The sequence below is a fragment of the Rhea pennata genome, chromosome 2 (assembly GCF_028389875.1).
Source record: "Rhea pennata isolate bPtePen1 chromosome 2, bPtePen1.pri, whole genome shotgun sequence".
Classification (NCBI taxonomy): Eukaryota; Metazoa; Chordata; class Aves; order Rheiformes; family Rheidae; genus Rhea; species Rhea pennata.
In genome coordinates, this window is record NC_084664.1 from 109,342,582 (window position 1) to 109,369,715 (window position 27,134).

At 39.9% G+C, this 27,134-nt stretch overlaps 1 protein-coding gene across 1 annotated transcript in view; it reads left to right on the forward strand.

The window, feature by feature from the left end:
- Nucleotides 1–27,134, forward strand: part of PIEZO2 (piezo type mechanosensitive ion channel component 2) — a 304,603-nt gene that overhangs the window by 168,154 nt on the left and 109,315 nt on the right. Inside the window, exons 6-7 of the mRNA XM_062570118.1 lie at nucleotides 12,787–12,997; nucleotides 15,043–15,256. Coding sequence (XP_062426102.1) covers nucleotides 12,787–12,997; nucleotides 15,043–15,256 — 425 coding nt within the window. The remainder of the gene's footprint in view (nucleotides 1–12,786; nucleotides 12,998–15,042; nucleotides 15,257–27,134) is intronic.

Sequence of the window (27,134 nt, forward strand, 5' to 3'; positions counted from 1 at the left end):
GCTGCTGGTTAAATCTGACAAAATTGCTTTCTACATACATTGCTCAGTTTCTTAGCCAGCATCTGTATTTTGAAGAATAACAGCAGCATCAGAGCAATTATCAGAAATGAGTATTAAAGGGAAGAGAGACCATATGTTATGTTCGTGAAAGAAGGAATCTAAAGCTGGTTACACAAACTGCTGAATAAGCTTGTTGACAATTTTTGTGAATGGCTTTGCTGGAAGTGCTGGTGCCTTTGCCGTGTATTTTGCAGGTGGGAAGCAGAATGGCAGAGATACTGAACGCAGAAAGTTCCACAGAACGAGAGAAGCAATTTCGTAATGTAAAGCTGCAGTGGGAATGTAGCCCAGGGTGCTGAGAGACTACCACTACGAATCTCAACGTGTTTCTTATCAGACCATCTCGCATGCCTTGGGTCTCATTTTCTGCCGTGTTTTACACGTGTGGGGAATGTTCTGTTCTTCACTTTCAAAACTGCCTTTTTAGAGGAGACAGTTACAGTTTGCTCCTTTCAAATAGAAATTCCACATAGGAGTGTTTTAAGTGTTTGGGAGGATCAGCTGCCCGTTCTGGTGCCCCTTTGGCTGGGGGTGGGAATCTCCCTGCATGCTGCTGTGTTGTCTGAATCGTAGTAGTGCCAGAAACTGCTTGAGCTTCTAGCGCAAGAAAGATTGGTATCAGGACGGTGTTTTAAGCTCAGCTGCTTGTAACTCTCATGAGCTTTTTGGCAGCTGAGGATTGCCTGAAGATTGCAGCTTTTAACTACATCCTCTTTTTGGCCTCAGCCTGATCAGAATACACAAGGTTTTGTTGTGTCTTCTGGAAGCCAATTTTATTGATTTTAAATCTTTATTGTTGAAGCAGTGCAAAATGGATTTATCAGCAGGCAGGAGTCTGCAGATGTATCTGTAAGAGGAGACATCTGAAGTATTAAGAAGTGTGACTCTAACAGGCATGTCTTGTGTTCACTCCATCTTAGAAGAGAGTTGTATTTTACCAATGCTCTGAGACACTTCTTTGAAGTATTTATCTCCTGGATAGAAAATACATTTTTCCAATGCAAAAGAGGAGTAATCTAATGGCAGAAGCTCAGAAGAAAAGTAAAAGGACATGCTTTGGATCCTCTGAGCCTAAATGACGACATTTAAATATTCACTTTTTGTTTAGTTCAGAGATGGGCCTAGAGTCTGGGTAGGAAGAGGGAGCACAGTTTCCTGAAGGGGACGGGTGCTGGCTTCTGGAGAAGGTTAAATAGTAATTTGTCTGGAATGCAAAGAAAAACTGAGCTAACGAACACTGATTGCATAGAACAGAGTGCAGCTTTGAATTGGATTGGTCATAGATTGGCTACTGCAAGGCAATCCAAAATGCAATTAAATGTGCCAGAATATTCTGTAAAAGAACACGGTGTGTGTGGGGGGGGCGGGTTTGAGAAGAAAGAGAAAATTTTGACTGCAGAAAAATGTATTTATTGGCAAATGGAAACCTGCCTAAGTTTATTTTACCTCTTGGTATCAAAACCCAGCAAATATTATTATTGTTTTGTAAACTGTATGTATTATAGATTATTTAGTGGATGCAGCAACTGTGTTTAGCTGCAGTGACACCAAAAATTCTATCACAGGAATTTTTTTAAAGAGATAATAGTTCATGTCATGTGAGATGATCCCCACTGCTTTAAGGAGGCAATTTCTGAAGATGTTTTGATATTTTCGTAGTTGAAATGATGGATTTACATTAGAATAACCTGCTTGTTTTTTAAAGATGGAATGGAGAGTGGAAAATTAAGTATCTATTAAACACATTTCTCCAAACTTCAGCTGTCTCTTCGTAGGTGTCTGCACACAACATCCTGGAATCATTTCTGCTAGTTAGGAGGAGGCTGCAGAGGCAGCTAAATCTGCTAGAAATATGTACTTGGCAGGACTGGCTGTAAGGAACCTAATGCATATGCAGAGCATGCAAGTGAGTGTCTGAGTTTGGGAATATTTGCATGGTCTAAAGTGAGTCCAAACTGTGGGCTTTATGTGATATTTTTCAATTCTTCCTTTCTTTGAGAAAGGGAAAAGTAAGCAATCTTCTTGACTGCTATGTTAGTTGACTGCAGTCTGTGGCTGTGCATCGGTCCAGTCTGATGCTGTAACTCCGTTGAATTAGAAAACACGAGATAACTACCCTGCAAACAAACACTTTAGAAGCATTGAGCTTGGTGCTGTGCCTCCAAGAGTCCTACATGTGTTAGACCAGCCCTGTAGCAAATTCCAGAGTTGACAAGTTTTTCCTGGGAGTCCCTGCTACCCATCACTGGAGATTCATGGTATGAGATTTTGTTAAGAAAGCATCAGCTGATCTGAAGATGGCCAGCAGGGCCAGGAGAGATGTGGCGTTTCAAATTGCTAGATGCTTAACCACAAATGACTCTGTAAATCAAAAGTTTGCATTCTGACATGCAGGCAAAAGGAGAGAATTTGTCTTGCAGCTTTACGATTTTGTATGCAATTATATATGCAGAACAATTCTCAGATCTCTCTGCTTTGGGAGGGATGGAAACAGCCTAACTTAAAAAAAAATGTTAGCATAGCTACTCTCCTCCCAAATTTACAGTTAAGAAAAACCGTCAGGTAATTGTTGTGACCTTTTCAAAGCTCTGTGTCAAGCTGTCAGATCTCAGTTGTTATCTGGGCATGCTGAAAAATGCCTGAGTTGAGTAGCAGTCTGTGGTACTGTCATATGTTGTATTCTGTCATGGCAGTAGCCTCTAGAAACCAGCTGTAGAGCAATACTAATCAGTCTGTTCCCGGACTAACCTACAACTCAAAATGAGGAAAGGTATCAGAACTCAAATTAAGTTCAGGAAGCATTCATTAAAAAGTGGATGTCCTCCTTTGTTACACTGCATCCAATTTTAAGGGAAGCAGATCTCCATCAGGAAAAGTGAATTTGAAAGAACAGAATTGGAGGGAGAAGATTAGAAGGCGGTGAGAGACTCTCAATTATTGGTAAGTTACTCTATCCCAGGAATAAGCAAAGAGTGTGGTTTTAATTAACAGTGAGTCATGAAGTAGGAAGGTCTGCCAGATACCAGGCTGCAGTCCAACTCGTTACCACCCCTAAATGGTTGCACACTTGGAGCAAATGTGTCTGCAGGCCTTTTTTATTAGGGCTCAGAAAATTTAAAGCAGGTGAATTCTGCTGGAGACAGGCCCAGATTGCAAATGCTGAAAAGCACAATGCCAGTCACAAGGTGTAAAAGGTGGAAGAAAATAAGAGAGACAGTTAACTCCCAGCTGCAGCTGAAAATATGTCATTTTTGATTTGGTGCAGATGGTGGTTTTATATGCCAAAATGCAGATGCAGTATATACAGTCTGATAGGTATTAGAAAGGAAGTAGCTTTTTCTTGAGACTCTGGATGAATTGCCTAATATTGTAAGTGACAGGGAAAAAAAATCCTTGTGAGATTGCATAACTTAAACTTTACAAGAGGTGTTGATCTTAATTGGAATATACAGTTGTAGTCTTCAGTGCAGCTTCCCCCCACAGCACTTGTCGCCTTGCCCATTCAAGCTTGTTTCTCATCCACACTCTTCTAGAAAGCGAATCGCCAAATCTTTACTTTGTTCCATAATCTTCAGCAGGCTTGATACTAGAGTCCTTACCCCTCCTCTTCTCTGTGGAAGGCAGAGGTTTGTTTGGGATCTCAAGAGAAAAAAAAGAAGAAAAAAGAGGAAATTGGTTTAAGATAAACTAAAGTTCGGGAAGAATGTGAAGAAGGCTTGGCTTGGAGTCAAGAAACTGGACTGCATTCAGGAGGGCTGGGTTGGTTCTCACTTCAGCCACAAACTTGTTTTGTGTCCTCAAGCCTGTTACCTCATCTGTCTCCCAGCTTCTGTGTCTTTGGCAAGTATGAACAGTAATGATGCTTGGTCTCCGAACTTTGTCTATCTAAACCGTAAACCGAGAGGCCAGGGCTGTTTCTTCCTATGCCTGCGTTGACCACTTAGTACACCAAGAGCTGTTTTTTGATTCAGGTCTCCAGTGTGACTGCAGTGTGATCAACACAGAATAGCTCAGCTCTGAGAGCTACACAAGTCCTGTGCCTGGTCCAAGGGCTTCCAAGTCTAGAAACTGCTATCTTGGATAGGGCTGGAGGCCCATTTAGGCCAATAACTGAAAGGAGCCATCCTCCATTCCCAACACCAGAGCTTACGCTGATCTTTCTTAGTGAGAGGCTGGTTTTAATCCTGAAACATGTGGGTTTTTATCCCTTCCAAAAATGTTGTTAATTATAGCTACTCTGGATAATCTTGTTAAACATGTAATTATCCAGTCCCTTTTAAAACCTCATTAATTTCTTGGCTTCAGTGGCATCATGAAGCAAGGACTTCCACAATTTAATAAGTGCTCTCTGATTTTATTTTGATTTTAACACTCCTTAATTTTATGGAAGACCAAGGGACATGTTGTAAAACAAGGCAAGATGGTCTAAGGGAAATCTAGTGCATTTATTATATTGAATATTTGTCTTGTTAAAGATTAACAATCCCTATTTTTTGGTCATTTACATTACCTTTTTATGAACCAGCAAGCTGGTTGATGTCCTATTGCTTGTAGTTGATAACAGCTTGCTAATTCTCGTGTCTGCAGCTGCAGAGATCTTCTTTGAGCTATCTACAGTGACTCCCATGACACTGTTGAGAAGGGCATCCCATTTGTTTAGAGCCTGGAATATATCTTCATTTAATTTTATCTTCATTTAATTATATTCTACCAGGATCAAACATTCAGCTAGCTTGATCTCAGCAATGTGGATGTCTCTAGCCCTGACCTCCCTAAATATCTTCTTCCCAGCTGTGAGTTTTGCCCTTTCACTATTTGCTTCTCCTCATAGGCTGCATGAGCATATTGGCTATCATGGAAAGTGCTGCAGGTGATAAAGAGGGCAAGAGTGCTTCTTAGAGAGGGAAGGAACTTCCTTGTTTCTTTGAGCTTCTTGGTGATGCCTCTTGTTTACTCATTACCTCTGCAGAGTGATACTGTGGAAGTATCTAAGCTATTCCTGAAGGGGCTGAGGCAGTAGTGCCAAATAACCCCAGCACTCCAGTGGGGCTGTTTATCCTGCTTCACAGGAAGATGGATAACGATACAATAACGATATTTCTCCATCCAAGAATTACTCCGTATGGGTACTATGCCAGCCTTCACATATCTGCACTAGTTCATTTAGAGTTTGTACTGAATTGTGCCTTGTAGTCATATCCTGAGTCTTCCTATTTCCTCTTCACTGAAAAACCATGTTTAATCATCTCAGGCCAAACCACCGAACTCTGCCTGTGAGTTCCCCTCTCTTTTGCATTTGGCTTATATGCCTGACAGCCTTTTGAAGTCAAGATGTGAAACTGTATTTCCATATTTGCCAAGAGAGTCTTGTTCTGAAATCACTTGATGTTTGCTCAGGTGCAGTACCTTGGGAAGTGAAATAATCTTTGGCCCTTTGCAGCACAATATCTATTGTATACAGGATTTAATGAGTTGCCTTCCTGTTATCCTGTTTCAGAACTATGTTTGTCTGTATTTATTTTATTCTTTTTTTCATTTTCTCTGGATCTCGGAATGCTTCTGTCCCTATGTGTTTCCAGTAATAATACCTAGGTCATTTTTTGTAATGAATGACTCTTCGCCTAGGAGATTTTACTATGAAAATGAATGTCATTCATTACTATCAACACTACAAAAGCACTGAAAGCTGTCTTTGATGGGACATCCGTCTATAATTTATGTTATAGCATGTAGACATTTAACCCAAGCTTTAGCACATTTTAGATCTATTAATGATAAAATTCTTCCTTAAAACCTATTACCCAGCTTTAAGTTAATTTAGAATGCTTATTTTCAGTGTTTCAGATGTATATTGTATATTTTAGAATACTATTTGATTTCCAGAATGCCTCTATCTTCTTAGTTTTGCACCTACCAAAATCTATTCATTCTTTCCTATAACTACCACTGCAAGCTCTTTGTAATTGTCTCATCTTTGATGTGTTCAGCTATTTCAGCAGGGTTTCCTCCTGAAGCTACTCGGTGAAGTGCTGCATAGAGTGCTGACTTCTGAAAGCTGTTTTCCTTTTCTACCTGGGCTTGCAGTCAGCAGCCCTCCCTCCTCGTGCACTCCTCGTGCACATGTGGAATAGTCTTCCCCTTTGGCTTTTAGTGGTCCTGTGTGAGCTGCCTTTGAAGAGCACATGTATCTCGTGCAAACTGACCCTAAAGAAGACAGTTACCTTGATAAAAGGCAGCCCTGTTCCTCTAGAGCTCAGACCCATGTGTCTCTCTAGTTGAATGACATGTGAGAATCGTTGCTGTGGAAATACAAGGAATTGTGGAAATACAATTAAATTTGTATCTGTTTTATGGATGAAAATGCCAGTAGACTCCAATCTTCATGTGCTGAGACTTTTGTTAGATTTGTGGAGTTCTTCACTTGATTTCAGAATTAGAAATTCATCAAATGATCACCTAAGTATGACTTAGTATTGACTGTAGATAAAACCTACTGTCATTTATATGCCATTAAAGGTTTGCCCTTCCTTTGATGCTGAAAGGTGTAGCACTGAAATTTATTTTCCAGCTTTTATCCCCACAGCTGGGTCTGTCTAGAGAATATTCTGGTATTTTGATTATTTTTTCAATATGCATTTTAAGATATATATATATATATAATGGAAGGCATGTAGTGAATTCTTCATAGTTCTATAACCATCTCATTTCTAAAAATAATGTTTAGTAGCCTTTTTTGGAAGCAAAAAAATGCTTATTCTGAGCAAGCTTAGGAACTCCATCATGTTATAACAGGATCTGTCAACAATTGGATGCACCAGAGTAGGCATTATGAAGGAAACTAAATTAGAAGATGTGATAGTAGAGAGAGGGTGTATTTCTATAATTCAGCTGTCTCTAAGTCATTGAATCAAATAGCTTGTCTCAGATGATTCCTGCCCAACAGTTCAATATAAGCATTATGGTTAAAAAAAAAAAGAAAGAAAAAAGAAAAAAAAAAGTCCAGAAATTTGATCGTAATACCTGGCTTGAATGGTCTTGTAAAAAATGTCTAATAAATCCTTGCAGTGCAATGCTATCACAGGTATTGAGTAATAATCTGATCTCTATTTTGAAGGTAGAGAAACAGTTACAGGAAGAGATTTCGTAATTTTCTGCCAAAGAGAAAATCATCATTTTACTGTTACAGCATCAGCACAAGGCCACAAATATGTGCCTTGGGGCATGCAAACTGCAGGACAGCATGAAGACAGCCAAGCCAACTTTAAATAAACTACTGTGGGTACCAGAAGTCTGTGCTGAGCTCTAGGATGCTGCATCTGGAGGGACTGATGTGGATCTTGTTTAAAAGTATCTGAAGGAGGTCAGACTATGCAGTTTGCATTGTGGCTTGCCCGCTGTCATCTTCTGAGAAAGTGTGCACACCTCTCTCCTCTGCAAGCCGAAGGAGACACCTTCAAGCTAAGCTAATTCTTGAAAACTCTTCTCTAATATCACCAGCAATAAGTAACATAGTCTACTGTGATCACACAGCTCTGCAGCCCTACTGAAACTGCCATCTGTCATGTGGGGAACTGATGGCTGTTTTGGGAAGGCTGCTATGGATGAGGCCAGAACAGGAGTAGACTTGAACAAGTGACTTTATAGTGGAGTAAGTTCTGCAGTCCTAGGGGGAATTCATAGCAACAAGTGTGTATTTAAGTCAGGGAACTCCCTCGCTGCTCCTTGGTAGGTTGTATCAGGCTCTCCTTCACTGCGCCACTTTGCAGAGTGTGACCACACGTCATCCAGGTCTCCTGGGATCATGGCAGTGTCAGCACCAGAGATGTAGTACTTTGCCATTTCTGCTGTCTTAGATACTGTTGCCCCACAATCTCATGTGTTGCGTTGCTGATACCTGCAATCTAGACACTTTGAAAACACAAAATGTCATCTAAATATCACATTGGATAATGTGCCTCATCACTGCATCTCTTTATAACTGTTAAAAAGCCCACATAGTATGAAGATAATTTGATAAATTGAGCTGACAAAGAAGGATCAGTTTAACCTTGTTAAAAATTCTTGAAGCAAAATGTTTTTTAAAAAAGCCAGCTGAGTTCACATAACTGTATCTTTTTCTCAGGCTTGGTTTTCATTGTCCTGCTCCTCTCTGTTTGTTTCCTGGTTCTGGCTGGGAGGAAATGTCAAAATACTGCAAAAGAGGCTATTTGTACAGCATTTATGAGCCAAGTGGAAGGAGGAAGCACCTGAACTCTCATGACCACTTTTTCAGTGAGTTTAGCAATACAGACCTGAGTAGTCCCAATAATTAATGCAATGCCCTGGCAAGCACTGGAATTGGGTCTTTGAATTTTTGAAGAGTTGCGTTCATTTCTTTTCTAGGATTGTGAAGTCAATAAACAAACAAGCTTGTGTTTTTGGATGTAGTAACATTGAGTGTAGGTACAAAACAAAGCACGTTCTGAAGCAAGAGTGAGATTTAGGTTGCAGTTAAGGCTTCCTGTTAGTAAATGTATCTGTGGAACTAGAGGATAACTTTGAGCAGCAGTGTTTGTACTGTACCAGATGAAACTTTTTAAAGTTAGATGTTAATAAAGCAACCCCCAAAGTAGCTAATGGACATTCTGGCCCTGGCCACAATCGTAGCTGCCATGGCTGCCACAGAGGCCATGCTGTTTCCCTGCCTGTACTCTATCTCAATTTGGCAGTTTAGAGAAGCGTAGTGCAATAAATGCTCCTGGGACTCCCGAAGGATTGCTGAAAAACCTAGACTGCATTTAGTCTGTTTATAAAAAGGCCTGGGGCCCTGCTCGAGAGAGCAAAGGTCTTGGAAACACATGTTTATGACTTCACAAATGCGCTGTGCTCCTTGAATGGAGAAGTTTATTTGATTTAATCAGCATCCACAGGGATCCTGTAATTGCATAAAAAGTAATTTATCATGGACGTAAGAGTATTTTTCTAATACTAGCCTATGTAGTAGGGGTTTGTAGTTTTAGACTAATCCATGTAGTAAAAAGAGCTTTGCAGAACAGTCTGACTGCAGCAGTGGTGTTCTGTGATGAGCATGTGATTGCATGGCTATTTAATCAGCAAAATGTGCTGAAACAACAGGCACATTATCACCATGTTGGATGTAAAAGCTGTTCACTGTTTGCCTGCCATCAGTAATTTGGAGTCCTCAATGTGCAAAACTAGAAAGCTGTTCTGGATAATGCAGTTGACTGGTGGTGAAAGTGAGATCGGAGAAATCCAGAGTTTATCTCTCTGATATTCACTGGAGCGTGGCCTTTCAGCTGCTGAGCTTCATCTGGGATAAGGAATTGCAAATGGATATGTTTGTATAAAAAATGTCAAACCTGTAGTTGCTTAGTTCTCATAGTCCTTTTGCTGAAATGGCTATTGACTAGTGTGTGAATAACACCATTGGGAGGTAGAGGGTATAAGTCTAAGGATAAGCTGCTTTCCTTGAAAGCGCTTACAGAGGGGGAAGAGAGAACTGCAGAAGCTAACCCATCTCTTCCAGGGAGTGTGCAAGTGCAAAGCCCCTGTCACTGAAACCAGAGAGTTTCTGCACAGCCACATCATTCATAATTCAGGCGATGCTGAAAAATTGTAAAAACAGTATGCATCCATTCCAGAAAATTTTCCAGGACTGCAGATTATGGTTGTTGTTGATGATGAGAAGGTTTTCCTGTTTGCTAGCTTCTCTTTAACTCAGGAGAGTAGTTCAAGACCCCCAACTAGAAACAGAGAGAGTCTTGTAGTTTTAGAAGGAAAAGGTGGGGAATAATTTCCGTATTTCGTGAGGTTCAGATGCTGTCGTTTTCTTTACAACAGCTGATGATCTCAGAAAAAAACAGAAGTAGGTTATTTGTGTTTCCTGTTAAGTGTTTGTGAGATCATAACGTTATTTTTAGAACCTGGAATTCATATTTTGGTATCTAAATAAAAGTGGAAGTAATTTCATATACAGAATAGTTAACTCCTTTTGTAACTCCTTAACTTACAGTATTTTAGCTGTGCGAAACATGTGGAAGCTTAGATTGACAGAAATTTTGGATCATCTTCTCAGCAGTATCGTGGTCTGGTGAAACACTTCTCCTAGCACTTCTTCCTATCCTATGATTGTCACACAGATGTCAGTACCAGGTTATTAATACTGAACTGTTAAGAAAAACTGTAGCCTAAAAATCTTTAAGATCAGTGAAGGAAGATTGATTAGCCTTGTCAAGTTAAAACATAATGATCCTGGTTGTGATGGCATGAAGATCCAAAGACCCATTTTGATAAGAGTGAGTTCTCTTTTTCTTTTGTTCTTGAAGTGCTTGTGCGTCTTCCCCTAATTTATACCTAACAGTATAAACTGTTTTAGTTTTGTTGTGTTTCCGCTAAAGATGATTTTCTGCTTCCATATGGATAACATCATTGCATTTTCTTTTGTTACTCTTCAGATTTATATTTCCTGTTCCTACATATGCATAGTTAAATACTATCTCAGCAATTTATATAGAGCTCCTGGTCACTCTAGGCTACGACAAATGTATATATCCTGTCTTCATGCTTGTTATAGATTCATGATATTCATACAGATATGTGGTCTGACAATCTTCCCTATAATGCCTTGCTTATTTTAAAACTATTCCTTTCAAGTTTTTGTAAATAATTCTACATTTTAATGCATATCGTCTTCAGAAAATTGAAAGCAGTAGCTGAAGAAACAAGAGTCTCCTTTGCGCTGGTTCATAGACCACATTGGGGTACTGTGTCGTGTAGCACTCACTGATTCTCTTTGGGTCTGTTGGAGGTTTCTCCGTTAACTGTTCATATTAAATTGAAGGTGTAGATCACGAGATCCTATTCAAGAGGGGCAAGATTGGGCCCAAGAGGACTAGGTGAGGAGTAGGTTTGTCTAGTAATTACAGCACGGGCAGGAGCTATCAATACTTTTGCCCTTTGTGTGGCTTTCTCACTGATACAGCTGTGGTAGAAGCAAGAACATACATAAAGTATCATTTAGCTTAGTCTCAGCATTGTTTCTGAATATTTAAGTAAATTGACAAGAGCTCGGAAATGAGCTGCAATGACGAACAGACAGATTTCCTCTTTGTGTCGTGTGCCGCAAAACGTAGTGGCTGAGTGTTTGCACTACAGTCTCTTCTCCATTGTTTTGCATCAGGAACTAATAATTCATTTGTTGAGAGCTCTGTAAGTACACGGTGACAATAACAAAGCTATTGAAATGGTAGAATATACTCCACTTATATAGTTATTGAAATAGTTGGATATATCCAAGAGAAAGGTAGATGTCCCAGATCAACCCTACTGTATTTAATACATATTTCATTGTCTGTAAAATAGATACTCCTGAGAATGGGCAGGCCTCTTCTGGGCTTTCATAGATAATGTTAATGCTCCAAAGTGAGAGGAGAAAGTTGGCACCAAGCTTAGAGGTGATATGAAGGAGCTCACTGGGAGTTTTGTTTCCTTTGGGAATCCACATAATAAGTAGTAATGAAGAGTTTGGTTAAGGAGGTTAATAGTCTGGCCATTTCTACTGCAGTCTTATCTGTGAATGTGGATTTTTTTCACTGCTAGAAGTCACCAATAAATATAAAATTGCTATTCTAATGAAAAAATGACAATAGTCTCTGTCTTTCATGCACACAGATGCTGCTTGGCCAGAATGTTAGCTAATGCAAGTTTCTATTAGTGCCAAAGAAGTGTGTTACATAGAGTGAGAACCTGGCTCTAAACCTTTACTTTTTTTAAAAAAATGTGCCCCTCCATGTCTGTGGATGACTAATTTTTTCCATAAATTGTATCTCTGTGTGGGCCTCCTGCTAATCCTGGTGATTCTCACCGTGGACTGATCATTTCGTTTGCATCACTCAATAGCTGTGTGTATCTTCAAGTCTCCAAGACTATTGTGAAGGCCACTGCCAGATCCTAATAAAGTGCTTGACTGTGAGGGGCCTTTTCCTATTTCCTTCTTTTCCTTTTTGCACCGTGTAGTTCTTAGCCACTAGGCCTCCTTTTCCCTGTTAAACTGTTGCGGATCATTCAAGCTTTCACTGCTTCTCTCTTGCTCACTTGTTCTCCTGTTCTCTCCCCGAGCCAGCCTTACAATTTCTCAACCTTTCCTTGAGCCTCTGCTGTGTATATTTTTTCTTTCTCAACCCACCCATCAGTCACCCACGAGCTATCTGCCCATATATTTCAACCGCAATTCCCTTGTCTCAGATCACGTCTCAGAAAGAGGTCATGGGAAGGGTTTGAAGAGTGAGGTTCATTGAGGGACTTCAACAAAGAAGGCACTACTGGTTGGAGTCTGAAGCTTATTCCTGAAGCTATTAATCTGAAGAGAAGTTTATCAAATTATAGACAGCAAGATGGAAAGAATGCTGAGCAAACAAAACTTCATATAGAAATGAAAATACAGCCTGTTAAAGAAACCTGCTGTGCTGCATGTAGGAGATCTTTGTCAGAGACCATTCTTAGCACCCATTTCTTCCTGAGACAGATCGGAAGTGGGAGCCATCAATGCACAGCTCCAGTTCTAGGACATCTTTCATAACTTCCTTATTATTTACATATCGTCACAGGTACAAGAAGGTTTCACTGTTATCAATGGTGTTTAGTTTCAAATCCCTTTCTCTCTCTCTCTCTGTCCCACTCACTCACTCTCTTGCAATCTCTTGTTTGTTTTATTGTTTTCCCTTTTAGGCTGTAAGAGAAAAGTTAGAGCCAGACGATGCATTGATGTATGAAGAAGACTTGGATGATGAAGACTATGGTGAAGCAGAATTTGAGGAAACCACAAAATTAAAACTGCTGCGTAGAATTGCCTCCCTAGCATCCAAACTGAAGGAGTTTATTGGCAACATTATAGCCACCACTGGAAAAGTTATTGTTACAGTTTTACTTGGTTCAACAGGTTGGTGCTTTTGAAAAATTTCCTCCAGAGCCCATTAGATTATGCTTTTAACAAATGAGTTTTCAGCACTTTGGCACCTGTGGGAATAACAATGGAAATTTTTAAGGGAAAAGAAATTGCTGCTGATTTTATTTAAATTAACTTTTTGGCAGGCACTAGAATATTCTGAGTTGCTTAATTTTTTTGTACTAATACTGTATGGCCCGATCATTCTGTACATAATTTTCACGGTTACTGTTATAATCAAATGATAAATGCTTACATGTTATAAGTGACTATGCTGTGAATTCATAGATTGGATTCAGCCACTTCCAAGTATAAAAAGGAGCTATGTTTGCATTGCCTTAAAAAAAATTAGAAAAGATTAACAGATAAGCTGTGTAGTGTGTAACAGAAATGATAAGCAGACTTCATATTGGCTTTTGCTGTGACTTTAATGTTGTTTGGTAAAATTATCTGTCTTGATATGATATGACCAGCCTCATAACACATTCGATTTAGTTGTACGTAGTATTCAGCTATAGATAAAGCAGAATTATGCAAATGACTGTAGCTTGAAAGGAATTAATTTTAAAATGGATTATTGAATTGTAAATTAGCAGTTATCTGTCTACTGGGATAGTTGAATGGAGTCTTTACATATAAAGTATAAGTATATATACAACTGTACACTTTTTTAAAGTACATAAAGTATAAAACAATAGTGCAAAAAATTGTTGATGTTGAATGATGAAAACAGATCTGGTATGACTCTCTTAGGGAGGTAAGCTTATCTGATTGACTTACCTATAGCCTAATTCAAAGTCATAAATCTAAGAAGGAAAAAAAAAATTATGTGGATCCCCACGGGGAACAGACATGATGGAAGAGAGAAACACTGGGAAAAAAATGGCTAACAGTTGTAGACTAATAAATGTAGTTTCCTTGCCATTCTGAAGGGTGAACATAATCCGTGGAGGATAAAGGAAAAGTAGCACATAGACGTTGTAGCTGAGTGTCATTTGATATCTTGTCTGCATAATCCCAGAATATGGTGAGAAAGAGGTTGTGTTCAGAGGAGAGTTACGAAAAGGATGTGTGGTCTGGGAAGCCTCTGTCCCAGTGAAATTCCAGCTTAGTAACATACATACATTCATTTCTCACTACACCAAAAAAAAAAAAAAAAAGTTTATTGTAGTCTGAAAGTACTGACAAATATGCAAGAAGCCTACATTTTTGTAGCAGACATCTCATGAAGTAGAAGTTAAAAAGTGATCCAGTAGTTAAATGACAAACCTAGTGGCAAACTGAGATCAAAAACAAATTTTGATTTTTTTTCACAACCAGTGTGATTGGCCATATAAACAACTTATTTATGGATATAGCGTATTCTCCTTTTCCTAAAGAGCTGAAATAGAGTATCTCTTTAAAAGAAGGAGAGAAGCAGTTAGGGGCTCAAGGCAGAAAGTACTGGGTGAAGTTTGATGGCCGGCGCCGTGCAGGCAGTCGGCATAGGCCATCCCTGTGGTCCCTTCGTGCTTCTGTCCCCCGTGAAGCCCCCGTCCTTCGAGGCCGTCCCTTGGCCTTCGCCTTCCCCTCCCGGCGTGGGAGCGCGCCGGGCTGCTGTGCGTCGCGGGCGCCTCGCAGGGCTGCCGGAGGAGCCCGCGCGAAGCCACCCCAGCGCCCGCAGACCGGCCCGGAAAGAAGGCGGCTTTTAGATATGCGTTCAGTCCTCTAAAAAAAACCCTTCTACCTGGCCAGCTCTTCAAGTGTTTTTTGGGCTACCCACAGAGTGTCAGACCTCCTTCACCAGTTGGCCGTTTTCTCCAGCGGGGTCCTCTGCTGCGTGCGCAAGGGGAGAAGCGGCACACGCGCGTGAGACTGCAGGGTCCTCGCCGTACGTAAAGCACAAAAAAGGGATCTCCCTCTCATCTAGTCTCGCAGCTAATACCAATCTTAAGTGCTAATAGTAATCAGGACAAATTGTTTAATAAACTTCTTGCCAGACTTAATTAATAACATATTTTCCAGACTTTTCCAAGTACCTTCTGTGTTTGTTTTCACAGGTATGATGGTGCCATCGTTGACCTCAGCTGTGTATTTCTTTGTATTTTTGGGGCTGTGCACATGGTGGTCCTGTTGCCAAGTGTTTGATCCGCTGATATTCAGCTGTCTGTGTGTATTAATGGCTATATTCAGTGCAGGACACTTGATTGGACTTTATCTGTACCAGCTACAGTTCTTTCAGGAAGTTGTTCCTCCAAAAGATTTCTATGCCAGGTGAGAGATGTTTCTTTCCTTTTTAATTGTGGGCATCTGTTATCACATGTTGATGCAAGCGCTCTTCCCCAAAGTCATTTGCCATATTTTTATGCATAACTTTGAAAAAAAATTTGTGTTTGGTCTTCAGAGTGAAAAACACATTATGGACTAAATGGGTTTGGGTGATAGAGTGGGGAAAGTCCTGTCTGGACTGTTGGATACAGAGACTTGGGGGAGAGTTAGCAGGGGAGGAAGATGATTTTTGTTTTGGTCTGGAGATCCTCAGATTTGGCTAAGCCAGGCCGGGAGATAAAGGAAATGAGTGTAAACGCTGATGTGAAGGCGGTGTATTCACGCGCATTTTCGGTAGAGGAGAATAAATCTGTGAGGCCTAATGTAATGACGCTGATTGATACAAAACGTATGTGCGCGCCATCCTTGTGTGCTGGGACTGGTGGCTGCTGTGGTATTTCTTCCACTGTGCGTTATACAAGGCTTCCAGGGCAGTGACTCCCTGTGGTCACGTTGAACACGCGGCTCGGATGCTCATACCCACAGCTGCATCACTTAGTTCACAAAGCAGCAGCTCTGCTTACTCCTGCAGTAAATATTGATTCAATGTGATTTCACTGACCCTTTCACTTTTTGTATTCTTTTATATCTTCATCTGAAATAAGCTAAAATAATGGAGATCTGTTATTGCATACCATTTTTTTTCTGATCGATTATGATTGCAAACTGCTTTTTGGTATATATTTTAGTGCCACTGTATTTCATTAGGTTAAATTAAATCTGAAGCTTAACTTTGTTTCTAGTAGGCCCATTGTTTCTCTTAAGCATTATAGGTTGAAAGCGAAAGGATATTAGATGTATTGGGGTGAATCAATGAATGTTTTATATTTCAATGTATGTCATTAAAAGGAGTAACAAACGAGCTATTTAGATACAATAGTTGGCACTTGAATACTTTCTGTGACATTTTATTTAGTACACATTAATAGATGTGTGTTTTGTGATGTTGGATTTGAGGAGGGTGATTTTGGAAGCATAATGATACACAGAAAATCAGAAAAGGTCCACCTAGTTTAGGGTTTTTTCTGCCACCTAGAGACCAGTATGGGAGAATGAATGAATTCTATCTAGTTCTTAGTAGCTAAAATAGTCATAAGCTGCATAAAAACTTTATGCTATTTTATCCCTGTGCATTAAGAAAAGAAGCAGAAAAAGTCTTCAATACATTCAAATATTTGAATATGAGGATATCACCTTACAAAGTTCTGTCACCAGACAGCAGTAAAAATTTCTCAATACTCTTCAAATGCATCATTTCTAAAATCCCTATTATTTTTGTTATTCATTTCAATTAATTTAATTTTCAGATAATTTAGTCTCAAACTGGTTTATGCATTTTTTTTGTAAAAAGTGTACTTCTACATTTTACCATAAAAATTCATTCAATGCAAATGTACCACTTTAACTTAGTTACTGTTTTGTGGAATAAAAGACCTGATTGCAAGACCAATATCTTTACCTCACTGTAGAAATAAAAAACACCTTCAGAGTTTGGATAAAAAAGTCTCGGAGCTGGGCTTTAGAACATTTGCTTACCTTGCCTTGTAAGCAAAAATCATGTAATCTTACTGCAGACTTTCTCTTGAACTGGCACTGTACTCTCTTTTTTACACATGACATGATGTGAGAAGCTGACATTCTAAATTACATAGGAAATCATATTTGGACATACAAAACTGATGCCGATTCAACAGAAGATACGGTAGAAGTATCTTACTTGTTTCTTTAATCACGTTTCTTTCTTCAGTGCATTTACATTGATTTGCTTTTGGGAGGTGTGTTTAAAGAGCATCCAGACAGGTGTTACTGCTGCTTGGAGATACAAATCTGAGTGTGAGGAAAAGCCACAAATACAATTTTTAATGAGCGGAGTAGGAATAGTATATAAGCAGTGGCTAGAGGAGGAAAATGAAAGACAGATGTACTGGAATGGTGCAGAAAAATATGTTTGTATTTCCCATCCTAGGAGAAATGTGATACCTTATTATTTTATGTACCTTCTTGGTTTGAGGCAGAGTTAAATAATGTAGAGTTCCCATTAATGCTAGTGGGTGGTTTGCATATGTAAACTACACACTGAAGAAAGAGCCTGATGTGCAGTATTCTTCTCTGCTCTTCTCATCCAAAAAATGCTATTTAATGTCTCTTTGCAGGAGGAGAACAGCAGATCATTCTTGTACTTATTCAGTTATATGAACTCTCCCTTGTTTTGTTCTGATAAACTCACTGTATGAAAAAAGAAATGCAGCAGGTATTTGTGATAGCATGTGTTAGCTTTAGTACCGTTAGACACTGACCTTTAGCCATGTATGGAGGGAGAGGAAACATAAGGAAAAGGGGCTTTTATTTCTCTGTAAAGTTTTGAGGGCTCGATCCCAGGTTCAACTCCTTGCTTTGTGCAGATGCAAGGGCAAATGTGAAAATTGCTCCTGCTGGGCTAATGAAAGATAATATTTCTCTCTGAGGAGCATAAGACTGGTATTTTAAAAAGCTGCTAACATTGATTTTTCTGGGTTTGAGACTCCCAAGTTCACAAGAAATGTGCAAGTTGTTTCTGGTCAGAATAACATGTGTTGTCTTTGGATAGTAGTGCATGTCAGCTTGCCAGTATATCAATTGATTTCATACTAGATGGAGCTAAGCTATACCCAAGGAAGCAGGAAAGTTCTCAAGTTAACAATATTTTCAGCTAAGGTCCCCTTCATCCTCATGCTGCTCCTTCCTTTTGAGAACCTTTCAGCTCAAAATTCAGTGCTTGTGATTGTAAAAAACGACTGAACAGTGTTGCCAGAGGAAAGCAATTTTCTTCAAAAGGGATAGTCTGAAATAAAAACAGGAAAAATATATCCCCTCTGGTAGACTGTGTTTTGCTCTGAATCCTTTTGGGAAGCTGCAAGCGAAATACTCCCCCAAAACAGGATATTGGAAAAACGTAGCCCTCTGTACTTGCCATATTGCTATTAACTACCATAAAGGCGCTGATCTTCTGCAAAGCTTTGAATCTACTGTTGTACCTTTCTGGTTCTGTGATGTGCACGAAAAGGTGGCACAAACACTAACTAACACACACTCAAATGCAATCCAAAGCACCCTGGGATCTGAAGGCTAAAAAAACCAAAAAGGTGTAGGGTGCTGAAAAGTTTGAATATAGCCAAAGTGTCGGTGTATACCCGCTAGCAGCAGAGCTTGTACGAAGCTGCATTTGCCACTTAAAGCTTTTCCGCCTCTAGGCCAGCCGTTAGTGGAGAGGTGAGCAACCTCGTGCAAGGCAGTGCTCCGGCTGCTTTGAAAATAGTGGTCCCAATGGCAGCAGGAAGGCCGGTGTTAATATATCCCTTTTGATATAAGGTTGGATATATCCTTTGCTTTGGACTTACCCATTTGCATAAGTTGTCGCTGGATAAACGCTAAGTGATCTCTGTCGCAAAAAATGTGCACGCTTGCTTTGTCACTTCCTTTAAAATGTTAACTGTGTTGACTTGCTGCCCTATTGCGAAACCGGTGATTTGTAGAGGTGGGAAAACAACAGGAAGACGTATCTATCGAAAGCAAAATTCTGAAAATATCTTATTTCTGCCATAAAATTCTTTTCACCTGATTTAATAAAAACAAGTCAATGAACTAAAATGAATGTAGAAATTATGTACACAGTATCACAGCCTGAAAAAATATGCAAAAATACGTTTGCCATTTGTGCAGATTTCTGCCTCCTTCCTGATGTTGTTTATTTCGGCAAAAGGATGTAATTTGGGCAAAGATAAGGCCTTGCCAACATGAAGAAATAGGATCAGTGCTGTGGTATGAAGTTTATCCTGAATTAGTAAAGGTTTTTCTGTCCAAGACCGTGCTTAGAAGCTTATTCATTTTAAAACATAGTAATTAGATGTAAATTAAAACCTATGTGCACTCTTAGAGTTTTAGATCGGTCTTATATTGCCTGTAGTTTCCAGGGAAGTAACATTTGAAATAGTTTAGATATGAATATGTTCATGCAGGGGAAGACGTTGCCCCTATAAAGTGAGGCAGACTTAGGAGCCCAGGGAGAGCCAGCTGCTCAATAGCGAATGTTTACTCACGTCTTCTTTAAGTAATGGGAATTCGGAATTACACAACTGATTGTTTTGTTGGAGCCTGAGTGAGGAAGTCAAATCTAAAGTTGTCTTTTCAACATGAAAGAAATTCTCATCTGAAAAATGGCTATAAATCACTTTAAGGAGGGGCCTTTTAAAACAAGTTTTACACTGTAGTAATAAATATGCTCAAACAACTTTTATCTTGATGGATTTTTTTTACTTTAGTCCTTCCTATACTTAGAGTCAGAATAACTAATTTGTTTTCAGATATATCTGAGACGGGTCCAGTTCAAAATCCTCCTTTTGAAGTTCCCCGAAAGCTGTGATCTAGATTCAGAATGTGTAGTCCAAATCCTCTATGTATCCAGGATAATAAATGAATAAATGCACGTCTAATAAAAACAGTGCTGTTGAGTATATGCGTAAGCACAGTCTCAACGCATTCGTAGAGTTGTCAGATCAGGGTGGGAGATCCAGGTGTAATTTTCTTTTCTTTTCTTTTCTAAATTGGCACCAACTGTGCCAATAAAATCTCAGCAGGAAAGCAGATGTTGCCAGTCAAAGAAGCAAGGTGCAGCTGATCAGTCACCTTGTTGGAAGTACCTTACATCTCTGCAGGCAAGGCACTGGTCTCCTACTGGATTTGTAGCTATGTTGGAGCCAAGAGCTAGGAAATAGTGTCTCACTTGAGTCATACCCACTATTAGTCCTTGTTGCAAGCCATTTTTGACATCTATCTCAAAGGTGGTTCACCTGTGAGCAGTAGAATATTCTTCCTCCCATATGAATTTCCAAGGTTTTTGGAGCTGCCCTGAACTCAGTGTCTGGTGAGACAGAGTATCTGAAGTTCATTTGTGTGTCCTATATTGAGCTGCCTATGGCTGGAGCAGATTTCTTGCCTTCTGCCTGACTTTTACCACTGTGGTACTAAGATACCCAGTGGCGGGGCAGAGGTGACTGGGTACCTGCCCCATAAGGACAATGTCCCACCCTTGTTCCGTTTCCATCATCCTCTGTCAGCAAAGGAGCCAAGCATGCTCCGAACCAGGCCGTACTGTATACTTGGTGTCTCAAAAGGTTGAAGCAATCTTTCCCACTTGTGTGTGCTTTTGTTTAGTGTCAGATGGGTGGATTTCCTAGCCTTTCCTCTAGTAGGGTCATTTGTAGCATCACTCCTCTCTATGTGATGGCTTATTTTTTTCAAAAAAAAAAAAAAAAAAAAAAAAAAGAGTCACATATTCATATTTTTGAGACATCATCAGTTATTTGTTGTCAGATCTAATTGAAGCTCTCCAGATTTCATTAGGAAAGGGTCAGATATAAAAGCCCTTGCTGTCAAGCAGCACCGCTGCACAAGCTTTGTTTCTGAAAACCAGGCTAAAATCTCATGAGCAGCCTTGACAGATACCAGGGTAGGCAGTCAGAACTGTTCATTAAAACAAAATAGAGAAATGCAAAGAGATAAAGACAGATTAAAAAAACCCTCAAACCAAGAACAAGAAACCTTAGAAGGATACAGACCCATAGCTTGGGAACAATCTTGCAGCATGTATCTTCTGTCTGATTTGTTCCTTAGTAGGAAGGATCTGGAAATGATTATTTCAATTTATAGTAAGATGTATCTGAAACATATATAAGATATACTTAAAAAGAAAAAAATATTGAAAATTTGTCAATATTGCTGTTGTCCACTTAACATAGCTATTGTCGAGAGTGTTTCTAGAAAAATTCAAACAGAAATTTGGGATGTCCTCTCAGGAGCCTGTTTGAAGTTGCTTATTTTTATTTAAGCTAGATTTCTAGTTAATGTCATTTCTTCTTGATAGAGAAAGACCATATAACCTAGTTTCAGTAAGTAGTAGTGACTAAAGTCTTTGTTTGAAATAAAGTTTATCATTTTTGCATAGGAAGTCATGGCCTGGATATCTGAATTAAGGTTTTTATTTACTGTGACAGTGAGAAATAGAGATGTTTTGGAGAGTGGAGTTACATTCTTCATATTGATCCAGAATGCTAGGGCTAAAGTGGCAGGAATTAATTTTACCGGAGTTTCAGCAAGATAGCGATGCTCTTTGTGACCTGGAGCATTTCCATGAGTTGGGAGAGAAGTCACAGTCAGTTGTTGATGGAGGCTGAAAGGGAATATTAAGAAAAAAAAGTGCTGCTTTTAAAACAGTTGAGGCTAAATGATCAGACTGAATATTGTGTCTTCATTAGGCCTGTCTTGTCCGTCATCCACTCACCCTCCCAAGAAAACCCCAGAGCATGAAAAAAAGCAGAAAAGAGGAACTCTGTCTAGCATCCAGCCACCTCTGAGGAATCGTGTCTGTTGGCTCCCATATTGTTATTCGTCGTCATAACACTTCAGTTCTCCATCTCTCATGGAGAAAATTTTCACAAGGCTTTCATGGGAAATCCTGAGAATTGAGTCATTCTGCTTCAGTCAATTAAAAAAACAGCACATGTTGCAATGTTAGGCTAGGTCAGAATACAGAATGCTGCTCATTTTAAGAAGCACTTTTCATTAAGAACTACCTGAAATGTAATTCAGAGTAGGAAAAAATGAAATACCAGGAACACAAATCCTCTGTTCGTTAGCAATGCAGGAGACCCATGGTGGACGCAACCCTGACTGCACAGTAAGAGGTGCTGCACACCTGCTGCCTCTAAATAAGAAGCAGTCCCACCGGGCACTTCCGCTGTCCTGCTGTGCCTCACCGCCTGTCTTAGCTGCAGGCTGAGCTATTGGAGTGCAATGAATCCCTCAATAGCATGGGGATTTTGCTGAGTTGGGAGTATTGCAAGATTTCACCCGTCTTTACAGAAAATCTATGAGCCTCAAAGCTCGTCTTGTTTAATAAAACCTCTTGAATTTTTATAGGAAATTCCCCTTCTTTTAAAGAAGGTGGGGGACGCACACCCAGAGCATGGGAACAATCTTGCAGCATGTGTCTGCTGTCTGATTTGTTCCTCCACACATTTGGCTTCCTGACTGCAGCACAGGCTTTACTGCACAGATTTCCCCTGGGCCCCTGTCCCACAGGAGGTTTGCCCCTCGGAGACATGAGGGACCCCAGTACATTCAGGCCCTTTTCAGAAGAGATCCCCATGGGAAGCATCGTCCAAAAAGTGTTAAAGGTGCACCAGTTTCATAATTACAATCATCATTTTCAAATATGAAGTTAGGTGCTCTGCATTCACATATTTTAATAACTGTTTTTAAAACTGTCTTTAATATTCAGTAATCTAATTAACATCTTCTTTAGCCTATTTGATTACATTTTTGCATGTAATTTATTATAAGTGTTGCTTATGTTGGTCCCAGTCACTTCGACAGATAAAATTTGCAGTATTACTTTTAGTCTTTTCTCACCAGAAGTTTGTTTTCATCCCATTACTCATGGGCTGTGCAAAGCCTCCATGAAACTGTGAACTGGCTCTCTAAAACCTGCCTCACTGAACGAGGAGGGTAAAGAACTTGCAAGTGATCTGGCAAGGATTTTTTAGTTTTAATGACAGCTAGTACAAGCAAGGTGCTCTGAAATAGGTAGATTAACATCCTCTACCATATACCAACAGTTTTCAGAATTCGTGACAGCGTGGCAGAAAAGTCAAAAATCTATGTGAACTAAGAAACACTGGGAAATTCATAGCAAGTCTTCTAAGTTTCTCTGCTAGCACATCCTAAGAGGAAGGTGTATTTGTTCCTAACAAATCTTGCATATTGTTTAGTCTTCCTTCTCTCTTAAGTCTCCCTTATCATCTTCCTTCAAATAGAAGGGGCTGGTGTTGTTTCTATCGGACATTGCACAAAGGAAGAGTCCAGTTAGTGAATGTGGCTCAGAATTTCATTACAAATTGAACTTCTTACAAGACTGAAGAAGGTTAATTTTATTTCGGGGTTTCAAAGTTTTAACCTTTCTGACAGAACTGTCTGAAATATCCAAACAGGGTAAGAAGATGGCTGGCAGCGTTCCCAGCCAGTTGTAGTAAGAAAGCTCCAGAAATGTTGCAGACCTGCTCACTCTTGTGAGATTTCCAGCTTAATGTCTGCCACATGGGCATTCAGAAATTCATCCAAAATTTTAAATGCTCGCTCAGAGGGATTCCTTGGAGAGCTCACTCATCCCTGGGCATGTAATAAAGAATATGTCCATATTGTACTTACTTCATAGCAGAGATGTATTGAACATTGATTTTAAATGATTAGCTCAGATTTTGGTGGAAGACCAGTGATAACAACAGAGAAGTCAGTGTAAACTTACCCAGTTTTACTAGAGGGAATTTGTTCTTTGCTGATCTCCATATGGTTATTAATACTCAGCTCTTTTTGCTATACACTGCATTTTTTAAAAAATCAGCAAATTCTTGTTTGCAGAAAGATTTATAACAAGTTAGAAACTTTCTGGAAAAGGCAATAGGTGGACTAGTAAGTGAAGTGGAGCAGTTCCTCTGATAGAATAGCCCTCTTGACCTTCCTTGCAGTCCGCACAGTGGCTCTCCAGCCCCATGGTGGAGCAGCTGGAGTCCACCCTAACCATTGCCATGCACATGCCAAATCCATCCATGGCAGAAGCAGGGACAACTTTATCCATGGTGCAATACAAGTGATTTATATCCCTCTGTCTTCCCCTTGACTCAAAAGGGATGTAAGCTAAGAGATGTGCTAAGACCTTTTAAAAGCACCAGCTTTCTGCCCACGAGAAGGACCAGTTTCCAAGCTGCGGTGTGCTGCAGCAGCGAGTGAGTCTGCAAGCTGGTGGCCTGGCTGGTTGGCCCCTGTCGCAGGTGGTTCTCGTTAGTGGGGAGAGGGGAGTCTTGGCATTCACAACAATGTGTATGCTGTATCCCCAAGCCAAACTTGAAACTGCAAACATAAAATTGGTCACCATCCCATGACATAATGTTGGAAAAATGCCACTTCGTTGCTGTCTTCTGCCTCTGAATAGCTGTGTGTTTGCATAAGAATAGCAGAAGGTATCTCTTTCTTGGGATTTGTTAAAATGTCAGGATGAGAGAGACAGAGGGAAGGGACAAGGATTTTCTAGGGTGCCGGTGTACTGTGACAAACTTGTCTGAAACTGCAACGAACTGATATTAGTTTGACCAAACTGGCTGCATGATCCCTCACAACTGAGCCTTCCCACTTCCGTGTCCACTTAGGCATACACAACATGCACGTACATTTAGGTATACAATTTCCACATTCACATTTGAATACAGACTCTCTGCTTTCTCAGACTGTCTTGTCTGGACACACAGACGATAATTTTTTTCATATTGTCTAAAGAGCACAGATTTGCATACTGCAATCATTGAATAAGAGCCTGGAGAAAAGGACAGCAAAAGGACAGACAGGCACGAAACTCTCCCCTCCTACCAGATCCTGGTCTTTGCTGCTTTGTTTCTTTATAATTAACAAACTTCTGTGGGCGTTACAAACTTGTCTTTATTGGTTTCCTAATATCTACTTGCCAGCCCTTCTTTTCATACTCTGACAGGCTCAGAAATTACAACGATTTAGCACTTATGTAGCTCTTTGTGCTTCCAGCTCCATGTATAAACAGTAACAAATGAATCATCGCTAATTCTCCTGAGGAAGTATGAACGACAGTCCTGACTAATCTCAGCAGAGCACACACAGAGGAGTTAGTCCTTGTCTGCTCAATGGGAAGTCTACATCATTTAGTCTAAACACTTAAAAGTGGATGTACTTAATCTCTTGCTTGTGTTCGTTTAGTGAAGTTGGTAACTTATTGATAGAAATGGAGCTCATGAAGTATAGTTTATAACTGATTTAGAGCCAGCTAAGCTATGCAGTTTAAGTTGTGAAATTAGTTAATTAGAGCATTTTCCTCACATTTTCCAATGAACATTTCCATTACCAATATTCATTATCCCTGTATCTTAATTCCATTATATTTGTTTTCTTCTCTTCCCTTCTCCCTTCTTTTTTCCCTTCCTTTTTTCTTTCCTTCTCTTCCCTTCCTTTTCCTTCCTTCTTCCCTCTTTCTTCTGCTCTGTTCTGCCTTGTTCTCCCCTATTCTCCATTTTTAAAAACAAATGGGAATCATGCAAATAGTGTATTCTTTGCTATAAAATAGTACATTTTTTGCCCATATTTTCTACAGCAGAATCAGTATCAGAATCACTTTTGCTTTTTTTTTCAATCCTTTGCTGCCAGCTGAATAAGTGGAAAATCTCTGCATCTTCTGCATGCCTCACTGAATGTAGCAGACTGTCCCAATGTGGCCGAGAAGTAGCATCGTTCCATTTTGTGGATAGAAAAACTTTCTCACAGGAAAGTCAAAGAAATTGTCTAACCCCCACAAATAGTTTCTTTGATTAAAACTCAACTTTTTTGTTGAGTCTCATAAGTCACAGAACAAATTACCTCAAATTTGAAATGAGTATGAGCTACACTTTAAAGCAAAATTTGTTCTTCTGTATACTTTATTTTAAGAGGTAATAGCAAATCTCTTAAGCTGACAGGCAGTTGAATGCTTAGTTGTTGTACTGGGTCACTTACACCTTCTTGTCAGGTAGCACCACCCCGCTAAATACCGATGTTCATCAGTGTTATTTGAACATGGTCTTCTTTTCCTAAATGATTTCTGCTGAAGCTTTATGCTCAATGGACTGGCTGTATAACTTCATCCTTAGTTCTTGCCTGTGTGTGAGTTTAAGATGACAAGGCTGTTGGGGGCTACATTACCTGTTAGATCCTGTTGGGGTATGGACGGAGAAATCTGCCCGAGGCAGGGGAGCTCTGAAGGTGGAGGGCAGTACATTTTGACAGTACGTATAGCAAGGTGAGTTGGTCTCAACCTGTTAGGGTGCTAAGAGTTTGCTGTATGTAAGAACAGGAATTTCTCTCTTCAGCTTAACAGACGTCCATTTTGATAGTGGTAACAGATCTGAGAAAGTTCAGTTAGATACAGACTTTTTACTTTGAGATTTAATAATTTTTTTTTTTTACTTTCCTCCATAAGCAGTTAAACAGGTGCTGTATCTCACATTTACAATAGCTTTAAGTGGCATAACTCACTACTTAGCTATCTATCTATGTAGCTCTCAATCTGTCTAACACGAGTCGACCTGCTGCTTTCCAAGCACTTGAGCTGCCGTTGCTGGTGAAGGAGGATCATGTTGAAGGCGAGCCTTTGTTTCAGGGTCAAGCAGAAGTCCTGCAGTGGCTTCTGCAGCTTTGCCCCCATTTTACCTTCTTCTTGCCATCATATCTGTTGGTGCTGCCTCTGCCAGACATTCAGCATCTGGAGGAGTAGAAGAACTTGGGAAAGGTACTGGAGACTACTTCAGCTATGGTATTTTTCTCAACAGATACTTGCCTCTGGAAGCAAAGATCACCAAAAGCCAAGGTGGCATCACTTGCTTTTCTAGTTCACTGATGTGCTGAAAAGGGTGATATCAAAGTTGATGCTTACCAGAAATTCAGAGCACAGCTGATCTGTATCATGCATAGCAAAGCAGTTTGGGGATCCAGAGAGGAAATCCACTGGCTGACTAAATCTTCCTGCTAGGATTTGAAGACAGGGGTCTTAGTATCCAAGGGGTTAGTAGACCCAGATCTATTAGTTATAATAGTGGGGAATTATTAAGTGAGCGTAGCCCACTACAAGTTTTAGGAATACAAAGTCACTATCAAGCTTGCTTATTGGATGAAATGTAGTATATCTCACAAATCTTTATGTTCAGACTTAAATTCCCCCCTCGGGACAGCTGCTTTATTT